This window comes from Nipponia nippon, unplaced genomic scaffold (genome assembly GCF_047370975.1).
Source record: "Nipponia nippon isolate SJK-2023a ecotype South Korea unplaced genomic scaffold, ASM4737097v1 scaffold_4, whole genome shotgun sequence".
Classification (NCBI taxonomy): Eukaryota; Metazoa; Chordata; class Aves; order Pelecaniformes; family Threskiornithidae; genus Nipponia; species Nipponia nippon.
In genome coordinates, this window is record NW_028262358.1 from 88504682 (window position 1) to 88516836 (window position 12155).

The window sequence follows — 12155 nt, forward strand, 5'->3', positions numbered from 1 at the left end:
CTCGGATCAAGGGAACAGGATTGACTGAGGCACTTGATATTTATCCTGGAACAATGCAGAAAGCAGTAAGAAGGGAGAGAGGAGTTGGCTACTAGAAAAGATTGAAACATTTCTTAGCTTGCTTTTGCTCTGAGCATTGTTTTGCCGCTCTCTGTTCAGCTCCGTTACACTGTACAGAAAGCTGTGTTACCTTATTACGCTCTTGATCTGTCTGGCTCTCCACCCACCTGAACTGTCAGCCCTTTGCTTTAGGGACGCTTGGGCTTGACTTTGTGTATTATTCTTAATACTTGCAAGCACTTGTAGCTAGCAGCCACTTGAGTTATCGTGTACTTTATCACTGAACTGTTCAGCTGCTACTTCTCAGCATGGTCTGGGAGGATGAGTTGGTACGTTAGAGCCTACAATGCAGAACAGTTAACACAGGGAGATGCTTTAAACTGACAAGTAATCTCTGCTGTGTTTTGCTAACCCTATCTCATCTTTCTCTGAATTCAAGCAGAGTGAACAGAAAATGTCCTGGATATTGAATTCTTATGATGATATATGGGGCTGTTAAGCACATTCTCTCTCACTGCTGTTTTTGTGGGAAACCAGGCATTTTAAGTCCCGTATCAAGGCACTATTCACAAGACCACAAACTGTAACAGTTCTCAGAGTTAAATAGATCACGGTTTTATTTTTACTTTTACAGTTGCATGAAATTGAAAGAAGATTGTGATTAAGAACTGCTGAGCAGTTTCAAAATTTTGTTTGAAATAGCCCTTGATATTCTTTGGTGCTGCACCTAATGCCACTGATAGCTTATCAGCACACTGTCAGCTTTGGTTAACAGAAGTAGAGCCAGTGTTTAGGAAAAAACAAGAAGTGTTCATTCTGTTGTTGCAATAAGCATTTCTAGAGGTGTCTCTGAAGGAAAAACTCATTTTGCCGTTACATTGCTTCCAAAAAAAGGAGGGAAAAAAAGTTTCTCATAGAGCAGCCTATCAAGTTCTCTGTCATTTAAAGTCTTTAATCAAGTGCAGAAAAGTTCCTAAAAGTGACAGGTTTAGCTATAAAGTAGCAAGTTGCTCAGAAAACATAAGAATGAATAAATACAGTATTCATTATAGTTTAATGGTTCTAGTATACGAGTATCAAAAGTACTCAAAAGACTCACAGAAGGCAACATACAAAATTACTGCTTTCTCTCAGGTCTACACATGATCTGAACTGAAGCGTGCCTTGATATTCAGTGTTTTTTAATATTGATACTTTTATGTGTGTGTATAGGACTTTCAAACTTGTTTATCTGAAAAAGAAGTTAGCTGAAGAGAGAGGACACTTGCAGATGCACGTGTGTTTTCTGACAATCCTTTTTGAAGCAAACAGTTGAGTAAAATTTAGAAAAACCTGCTCAGCTCAGCTCCTTGTTTTGTTCCCTTCTGGGCATTTGGAGCTGGAGAAGTTGCACAGATTTTTTTAAGTTGGACTCCACTCCTTTGGAGCACTGTCAAACAGCAGCAAAGACAGGACAAGGAGATACTTTGGTTCAAAGTGATTTCAGAAATAGTGATATAAGAAATGAAAACATCAAGAGGGAAGGAATGGCTTTCAAAATAGCATGTCTTTTATTAAACTGTCCCAGAAAGGAAAAATAAATAAGTCAAGTTATGCAGTAAAATAGCTTATTATCTTTTTAAACATTTTAAAAAGTTTGTATTACTTGCTCAGTGAGGATCTCCCACAAAATGAATTATAGATATGAATATGTATACTCTGTAATATTTTAAAGACAACAGATGAGTTCCTAAATACTGTAGGTGTTTTTTTGACAGCGTTTTTTTAGTATGTCTCTGAAGCTTTAGGACTGCTTAGGTCTCTGAAACTTCTGAATGAACATTGACAGTAATATGGAGAAACCACTGCAAATACCTTGCAGTCTCTGTTGAAATACAGTCATTTTTGTTTCCCTTAACTGACTGGTTTTACAAAATTTAAACTACAGTGAGGAAACCAAGTGTAGTTAGTGTCAGCCTCTTTTGGCTGCTCATATTTCCCCCAAACTAAAGGTGTTTTGATTTTTGCAGATTAGGATAAAAGTGCCTGCTATGTGCTTTTTCTAGTTTTGCCTAACTTGGATAGGTGGCCAGGATAACATAGGATGGATTAATTTTCTGTTTTATTGTGATCATTATGTGGAAGTTTTTAAGTTTGATTTCAAACAATTTATTTTAAATAGAAAATAAGTACCCAAGCCTTATGTAGTCCTCGGAAAGCAGATGTAGTTTTTTAAAATATGCATACAAATATTTAATTGACTTTAAAATAAAAGAAGATATAATGGGTGTATATTTGGGGGTTTTGTTTGTGTTTGTCTCCATTTACTAAAAGCCATAATAAATCTGCTGAAACACTGCAGAATAATTAGGAAAGAAGTTATAAAATGATATTGAGCAAATGCTGACAGGAGCAAGTGATATTAAGAGAGTTAGTGTTTCAAAGACAAATCTGAATACTTCTTTGCAGAATGATAGAGATTTCTAGGTTCAATTAAGAGGTTATTTTCTTGTTTTTCTTGTCTGCTACAGAATTATCCTTCATTAAGTTGATTTTTATTATGCCACTCAGGTTATCTTACTCAGCGTTCACTGTAAGCTTTTAAAAGTATCTCTAGAGTGTTCAGTTGTATTTCTTGAACACTGAGACTATTCACTTCTTTTAACGTTAGCTCTTAGGACTTCAAGCTGAAATGGAACAATTTTTTTCTTGAACTATCATTAGTATTTTGAAGTCTTTGTTGAACCTGTACCAAAAATGTTTCATGCTACTGATTCTGCATAAACTTTATTAAAACATAATGTCTCCTAGCCGAGAACTGTTCGGCTCTGCATATGCAGGAGCATATTAAGCAATGTCCTCTGCCTCCTTATGTGTCCCGTATGTGACTCATCCATATCTACAGCACAGGCTCTCATTTCTAGGCTATGGTTTTGTGATATTTGGTGCTGCTTTGAAGATGCTGATGGGAAGGTATTATCTCACTTATCTAATATGTGGCATGGCTACGTTTCCTCTACTGGAAAGGAGCTGCCCATTTATATTGGCCTGAAACAGAACAAAATCAATCACATGTAAACCTAAATTGAATCTATGAATGGGAAAAATGTGGGCTGAGCTTATTTGTGGAAGCACAAAATTTTATGTTTACTTCAGTGCTCAGTGATGGAGAGTCAGGACCTTGCCAGCAGTGATCCTAAACTGAGATTCAAAATTTGTCATGAGTTTCTCAGAAGAGCTAAATGCTTCTCTTCTTCCAAGACAGTTCTCCAATAGAGAAGAAATCAGAGAGAGTGAACCTGGGCTTATCCTAAACAGTAGTAGATTTAATTACAAAAACCCCATGAGCTCCCAGAGGGAAGCAGCATACATGTAGCACACAGGGAAGTGCTTCCTCTGGAAATACAGTCCCCTGCTGTTTGAGGGGAGATCTGCCAGAGGAATCGACTCATTTGTCTGCAATTCCCTCTGCCTAGCACCCAGCAATAGCCACCTGTAACATCAGCATCTGGTAATACATGTCATAGCAGTTTTCTTAGAAAACATGCTCAAATATGTCATTTGCTGTTTAGATGTGAATGTAAAATTGATTGCGGAAATCCAGTTGAGATAGTCTGGTATAGCCCATGTTATCAACTGCTTGAAAGGGGTGAAGACAGAACTAATTAGGAATGAAAATGCCTGATTGATACCACTCATTTTATTTCCTGTTTGCTTCTATTATGAATGTTGTGCTTTTCCAAAATAATTTTCATATCTAAAAGTGTAGCTGTTACATCCTAATTATCCAGTACTGTGTCCGCAATGTGCTATTAAACACAAACTGAGAGTTTGTGTTCTTTATCAACAGGCACCACACTGTGAGCGTGTTATGGAAAGAGACCAGACAAATACCCATGTTTTATGTACCTGAATATATACGTAAGGAAGAGTCTTGTGAGAGGCACCATACACTTTTAGAACATTCATTTCTGTGTATTAACTGAGGCTGTTGCCTTTGTGACTGAGAAACAGGCTCTGCTCAAAAGAAATATTTAGCCCTGTGCAAAACCAAATAATGCTATACATGTTCCACATGGTTTGTAGGTAATTTATCTCTTTAGGGCTGCTTCCCTCCAAAACCTTGGTTTCTCTAAGTTAGTCTTAGCTCTCTCCAGGTCATAATTAATAGCCTGACTTACGTGAGGACTAAGTTTCAACCTCCTAGCCAACAACGTAGAGAAATCTGGTTATCAGCTGCATAGAGCTAGATAGCCAGCTGTTGCTTTGAAAATAATACTGAATCGTTGGATAGCAATGTTTCTATAATGGAAATTTTTCCTTAAAGTTTCATGATGTTATGCTGTGTGCTTTGTGAATGGGTGTTGCCATGGAAAGCTACGACGCTGTTCTTTTCTGCTAAGAGTCTATACGGAAGCTTTGAAGATACTTGTGAAGTCCAGAAAGCTCTGCAGAAAAAAGATGTATTTATAAGGGTGCTTCTTAGTAGATTTACAGGTGCTTTAAAAATAGTTGTATTCAACTCTATTGGATTGCAGCTGTAGGCTGGAATAGGTATGGTGTTATCACAAATGACAAAATTTTGAGGAATCCTGAAGGAGGATGTCACTGAATTCTAGCACTGTATTAGCAGATGGGGCAGCTTGCCAAGGCACTCAGAGCAGTTCAAGAGTGTTATGTGTTAAAAGAATTGGAAACGGTAATGATGTCTTCAGGGAGACAAATGGACAAATATACAGAAGTCTGCAAAGCCAGAGCATAATAATTGAATCGATGACTTGACTATGATAAAGTACACGGTAGACAAAAAGGAAGGGGATTGTTAAGTTCTCCTTTTTTATTGTCAGTTGAAAATGAGTCTGGAATGGATCTTTTGGTGAAGAAGTCAGTAATGCCTCCAGTGAGAAACATACAGTTTGCCTTCCCTCAGAAGTAGAAGTCCGTCATTCTGTTGCGATGTCAGTAAAGAGAGCAGCGTGCTCTAAATCTCTGTGCTTAAATCATAGGTCTTTGATCTGGGGGTGGTGGCTGATGACAAATGGTAGTGCTTGAAAGCTCTTGCTTGTTAAGGAAGAAGACTTTAGGTTTGGATTATAGGGAAGCTGGAATGGGCAGAAACATGATGTGGGGAAACAGGTGAGATCACTGTCTGTCCAGAGGCAGGGAAGGACCTGAAGGGAAGTGTAAGAGAGAAGATGGAGCAGCCACTCTTTCAGTAGGCTGGTGCTGTTCCCATTGACATACACCAGCACGGTTCTGACAGACCACAAAGAAGGCAGGATTGTTTCCATCGTCTCCAAGTTGCTTGCTGCTTTGACCAGTAAAAAAGATCAGTTGTGGGAATATTCGTTTGTAGTATAGCTCCACTATTTTTGAATTAAAGGAAGCTGTTCTACACATGGGTGCATGAGGAAGTATCTTAGCGCATGCATTTTATAGTGCTCCCAAAATAAGATTTGGAATACTCCTACAGGAAGAAGGAAGAGAAGGGCAAAAGGGTGTGTAAGCATTAACACAGCCTACTGAAATGCAGAGACCATTTAGCCTTCAACAGAAGGCTGTTATGCCTTGAAGTGAAACCTGGCAACCATTTAACAGTATGCAGAAAAACTTGCAGGAATCCAGAGATGCCGTAGCCGAGTGAGATCGCAGGGAGAGTTGGGTGGGCAGAATGTGATTGCTGCTTGGACTTTCGCCAGGCATTCTGGTTAATGTTTCCTTATCTGTCTCCCGGCAGCTTGACAAGTAAAATAGGAAGTGATTCTGCCTTATGGAAAAAAAATATAAAAGAATTATTCCCACATCACTAATGTAAACTATAAAAGCATAGTCTATAGAGAAAGACACTACTTCAAAATGCCAGTTCCCAGTCTTCATTATTTTTGTGAGCTGTGGCATTGTGAATTGATGAAACAGATCAGGGAGCTATATTCCTTCTGTTGCTTTTAGTGAGCTTGAATTCTATAAGGAAAATAGAAGAAAAAATGAGAATTAAGCACCTTGGCTACATGAAAAAGGATCTTGCCTGCAAACTTATACAAGTGAAGATATTATTTTAATCTTTTTGGCTATTTGACTATTTTGACTGCTCAGTCCACTTCCAAGTTCTTCCATAATGCCTGGCATTCCTAGATATGATCCTAAAAATGATTGAACATTGTACTGTTCAGATGTTCCCACTTTCTGTGACTAGTACCAACCAGAACCCTAGTTCTGGTTCTTATCAATAACTATTTGCCTGCATAATTCAGTTTTAGATAGAAGTTCTCCTTGCTGTTGGTGCTCCAGTCTTCGGCACATTTTCTGTTTTCATATGTAGATGTCGCACCGAATCAAAAAAACTTGCTATCATTGTGTAATGGGAGGTGACTAGCTAACACATTTCTTTTTTAATTCACCAGGGAGCCTGCTGCTTACTCTTTATTTCGTGTTTTCATAGCAAGTCTATTCCATTCATCATCTGCCAGCTTTTCAGAAATTAAATTCTAGGACTGCCTTGTTTTCCTCTTTGTTGACCACTTTGGGTTTTCTGCACTGATGAGTTTCCATGCTACTTTCTCATTTCTGTTGGATGCCAATTTACTTTGTTTCCATACCATTTATGAGCAGACATCCCTGTAATTCTCTTACACTTTTTCACTGGTTAGAAACTAACTTCTAGTACTTACAGTTACCTAGTTGAATTTGCCTCTTTTCAGGTAAGGTGGAAAAACTGAGGCTGGGAGGGGGACAACAGGGCTTTATATCCTTCTTTGTAACAAAGTAGAATCAACTTATTTGAAAAAAAAAGAAAAAAGTCTGCTGAATACACAGAAACCTTCATATTTCAGCTTGCATTCTCTGCTTCCACAGAAAGGAAATGCATTTTCAGCTGTATTTTTATAGAGCGGTAGCTAGTGACTAGTTAAATTAATCAAAAGTGTCTATTCTGCATGGTTATCCTGGGGATATATTCCATTAAGTGACTGCTTTTTCTATTTTAAGGTGATATTTAGAATGTGACTATCTGTAAAACTTACAATGTCCTGTTCTGTAAGCTTTTACTCATCTACTCTTTATTTTCTACCTGTTTTTTTTCCCTCTCATGTAGTGTTCTTTCTAAAATCTGGACTTCATTCTCATACCAGTGAACAAGGTTAAGAATTTTTTTCAGTTTGAAGTATTCGACCTAGAATTCTTTGAGAAGAAATTCAACAGCAAATAAAATTAAATCCATGTGACATGCCATGTAGCTAATAAATCCTCAGGGACTGAAATTTAACCGTATAAGTAAATATGAATTTCAGATAAAGTTTTCTCTGCTCAAGTGCTGATGCTGTTGGAGAACTGGAATTTGAGAAGTCCCCCACTGCTCCAGCAGTGTACTGCTGTTCTGAACTCTCTTAGGAGGAGCCAGGATACTGGTGAGGCCAAAATTTGACAAGATTTGAAATGAAATGGGATATTAATGTATGTGAATAAGAAATGCTGAGCTATATGACTTAATGCTAACATCGATTTTGAAAGAGCTACTGAATCTTGTTCTATGTTTTTTTAAGCCACTCCTGCATTAGGAGTTTAGGAGAAGACCATTCTCCCATTTACCTTGTTTTTGGACCATCTTCTGAGGACTCTATCATTCAGCAAGGTTGTATCCACAACACCAGATTTAGATGAAGCAGAGCTCCAATTCCGCCTGGAAATTACTGTGCTCCTGTGATTTAGTTAAAATGAACTGTCAGCAGTGAGACGCTGTTTACATATTTTTAAGTGTAGCTCAGAAGCTGAAGAAAACCCTGGTGATGCTTATTAGCTAATCATTTTATGTCAGCCTTTCCTGTCAAGGCAAAGCATGCATTCCTAATACAAAACAATGCAGAAGTCAACTGTGGCTCTTTTACAGCAGTACTGATCCTGGTTAAAGTACTGATACTTATTAAAGTGCAAATGCTAACACCTGAAAATGTCGCTGTTGGATTATACTCCTTTCCCAAACTACATTCAGGTAATTTACAAAACATCTGAGTGCCTGATTCAATCTTCCAACATAATTCTCAAAACAATCCATAGTATTTTTTTATAACCAGGTAATCATCTTGAAGAAGATGCAAGTCACAGGAAAAAGAATTTCATGTAAAGACATTATCTTAGTCTCACATGCTGCTCTGCTTATGCAAAAGTGACTTGCCAGTCTGTTTTTGGTCATTCCAATAAAAATTGCCAGTACTTTGGATTGCCTAGAGTTCTCATTCAAATGAACAAATACTGAGTGGTTTTGAAAGTCAAGCAATCTATTTAGGGTGTCCACTTGAATATTTAGGAGGCTGTTTCTCATCTTAAAAGCTTAAAAATGCTAGAGGTGGTCCCTTAGTAGCTGCAGCTTTGCTTTAATTAGTTTGTGTCGTATTATAGAAATGCACCTGAAGTGTTTGTGATGATAGCTCAACATCGAAGGCAAGGACCTGAACCTATTGAAGTTAATGTCAAAACTCTCTTTGGCTCCAGTGGTGCAGAACTAGACTGCAAATGAATAAACCAGCCAGCTGGATGAATTATAGAGAAATAATTATTGCAGACTCTCTGAAATTCCTCATTAACACTATTGCATGTGAACTTCACAAGCAAATGCTTGGAGCTAGTCTCTGATAGCTATTCATTAGACAAGTGAATTAATAACTGTGGCTGCTGGTTCACGCAGAGGGTTTTCTGTTGGTTTTTTGTCGTTTCTTTGAAGATTTCAAACAGTATAGATGATTTAAAGGCTTCACTCCACTAGATGGGGAAAAAGATGCTTATAGTGCAGTACTTGCTTACACTCTGCAGTTATTGATATGATGTAATATTTTTACACTTGGGTGAGTATAGATTTTGAATAAAGGAATTTAATTAACACTGAATAAATGTTCCTCATAAGGGGAAAATTCTCTAGTTCTATTTCATTAATGCTTCATGCTTCTAACAGTTAACTAATTTAATTTTACTCCTGGTGTTCAAGGTCTGTGCTTTTCTTTCCTTCTGTCTTTCAGTCTGTCTGTCTTCTAAACAGGCTTTTTTTGTGTTTTATAGTTGGGAAAAGAAAATCAGCCAGAGAAATAAAACAAAGGGAAAAGTGCAAAGCATTTTTTTTCTTTCTTGGGCTTTGTGTAATACACAGTGGACATGTATCTATGACTGTGCATAAATATATGTAATGCGAAAAATGAGGTATTTGGAATGATCTTTGAAATTTAAAGACTTGAAAACCTATTTTAAAAAGTCAGCTAAAGGAAAATTAATGATTTTAAATAATTAAAGTTAGGTAGTATCAGTCACATTCTAAAAGTAATCCTTGCACATGCAAACAACCATGCTCATTTAATTTGGCTTACTAAGAAATATAAGGGTTTGGGGGATCAAAATCCCTTTTGGGATTAGTCTTTTTTGAGTTTATTTGTCTACGCAGTACAATAAGATTTTGTATAAAATGCTTTAATTCAGGATACAAAATGAGTGAAAAGTGGCAAATGTTCACAGTGAATGAAAAATATCTGTTCAAATTGTCTGTCAAGCAGAAAGGGTTTTAGTGTGAGAAGTCCAGGAGAATGATTGTTTTTAAAGTCTGAGGCAAACATTTTTTCAGTTTTCTTTTTTTCACTAACTCAGTACAATTGAATTAAAGGTTTTCATGCAGAAATGTTAAGTACCTGGTTTCAGTCTTTGCTAGTTCTTGATGTTTATCTTATAAAGCTGATAAAATTTTGAGCAACTTCAGGTTTGTTTCATTCAGACCTTAAGGTGATGCTATGATCCTCAACTTTGAATCTTGCACATTTCTAACTATGTTCTTGATTATCACCTGTCTACATTTCTACTAATTGATGCTATTTTTCATTCACTGAATTTTGTGAAGTGCTAAATTTGTTTTATAATGCAGGTAATTAGGTTTTAACAGCATATTTTTTAGTGGCCTTGCTCTAAGGAAGGAGTTTTAAACAGTATTGTGGAAGTCTTAGAGCAGACCAATGTGCTATAATAATTATACTTCAATAATCCAGAATGATACCTCAAGGGAGCTATGACTCCAGTGTATAATTTGTTCATATATACTTGTCCTTGGTGGTAAAATTGGATAAAAAAAATAAGAAAAAGAATAGAAAGAAAGAAGCCAGAAAATTGATTCTCCTTGAAGGTCATTAATGTTTTCTAAAAAGAAGATAAAAAATGAACATGAAAATCTCATTGTTAAAGAAATCATGCTAGCTTTGTTTTGAATAATAAGATTTTTATCAGAACAAGCAAAGGTCTCATAATAATAAAACTAATTGTTATTTTCATCTGAAACTGGAAAGTATTCAATGGCTGAAAAACAGCCAAAGAAAAAGAGGGGAGAAAAAGAAGCTTGAAGAGAGTAATATGGATTGCATGGAACTACGAGCTGAAAGACAGATTCATACTACGTTGTAATATAAAGAAAAGAAGGTGTGAAGGAGGAGGGGAGGAGAAGAGAAGGCAAGTCAACCAAAACTGCAAGATAATGTTTAATTCAGAAGTATTTTCTGTCCAGTATTTGACTGAAATATCTTTCAAGTGAATGAAAGAAGTTGATATATAAAAGGAAGCTTAGTGAGCAAACTGAAGAGGGAAAGTGAAATTTGCACTGCATCTAGATCCTCCAAAAAAGAGCAGAGTGGAAAATGTCCAGTTTGGAGGCTTTACAAAACATTGGAATGGTTTGTCTTGAAGGATGCCTTAATGACTAATCTTTGTAAATGAGCTTGTTCACTTCAAAAATGTGTGCAACAGAAATATATTTACAGAGTCACAGAGTTATTGAGTTTGGAAGTGACCTCTTGATATCATCTACTCCAGCCTGCTGCTGAAGCACAGTCAGCTAGAGCAGGTTGCCTGGGACCACGTGTCCAGTTGGGTTTTGAATATCTCCGAGGATGGAGAGTCCACAGCCTCCCTGGGCAACCTGTGCTAGTGTTCTACCATTCTCACAGTAAAAAAGTATTTTCTTGTGTTCAGAAGGAATTATCATGCTCTTTATTTTGTACACATTGCCTCTTGTCCTGTTAGTGGGCGCTACTGGGAAGAGTCTGGCTCTCTCATCTTCGCTCCCTCCCATCAGGTATTTATACACATTGATATGATCGCCCTGGACCTTCTCTTCTCCAGGCTGAACAGTGCCAGCTCTCAGCCACTCCTCATATGAAAGATGCTCCAATCCCTTAGTCATCTTTGTGGCCCCTTGTTAGCCCTTTGTTAGCCCTTACCTCACTTCAGTAAGTCCGTATCTTTCTTGTATTGGGGAGCCCAGACCTGGACCCAGCACTTCAGATGTGACCTTACCAGTGCTGAGTTGAGGTGAAAGATCACCTCTCTCAACTTGCTAGCAACACTTTTCCTGATGCAGATGTATGCCCACTTTAAGTGTTCCGTAACATGGTCCTCCTTTGCCACGGGTAGGTCATCTTGTTCCAGACGTGCCCACTGGTCTCAGGGGCCTGGGGTTCCTGCAGGCTGGTCATACCAGTAAAGACTGAGGCAAAGAGGGCATTAAGTATCTTGGCCGTGCCGTGTCCTTTGTCAGAAGGGCCCCTGGTGACATACAGGCTAATGCTGTGCTGCTTACTGCTTGTGTCGCATTGAGAATCTGGAAAGAACCATCTCCTGGCTCACTTGGTTCTTATCCTCTGCTAAAATAGTTTGCTGTTCACGGTGATGGCTGTCATTGCAGTTACTCATTTCATTAGAGTGAGTACGGACCCAAAGAAGCCATCTCCATTCCCGCAATGTAGGGTTGACTGTACCTGTTAGAAGTTTCTCTAGATCTCTTCAGTGAGGATTAGGTTGGGAGTGCAAATATTTGTCATGAATACAGCAAAACTTTTTGCTGTTGCTGTAATACAGATAGTAACAAAATGCACAGCCTTTGAGTTACCTGTATCCTGAGGCAGTAGTCTCTAAATAATCTCATTATCCGAGCCCACCGAGACAAACAGTCGCTAAATATCCCATACATGTGTGCATATATGTGTAATTGCAGCTAATGTCTTTTACTGGCACCAGTGGTTTAACATCCATTTTATTTTGAAATGGATCTCATTTCAGCCAGTTAGACAGAGTGCTGCCAAAGCCCATGTGTGAGCTGTGCT

General features: G+C 37.8%; 1 protein-coding gene across 5 annotated transcripts in view; it reads left to right on the top strand.

The window, feature by feature from the left end:
- Positions 1-12155, top strand: part of UBE3D (ubiquitin protein ligase E3D) — an 83834-nt gene that overhangs the window by 54129 nt on the left and 17550 nt on the right. The window contains exon 10 of one of the 5 annotated variants that reach the window (XM_087775411.1): positions 10347-10421. The exons of 3 other annotated variants lie outside the window; for them this stretch is intronic. In XM_087775411.1, the coding sequence (XP_087631537.1) occupies positions 10347-10400 (54 nt within the window). In that variant the 3' untranslated portion in view covers positions 10401-10421. Of the gene's footprint in view, positions 1-7129; positions 7235-10346; positions 10422-12155 lie in introns of those variants that run through there. One more of the 5 variants, XM_087775413.1, reaches the window with a different exon arrangement.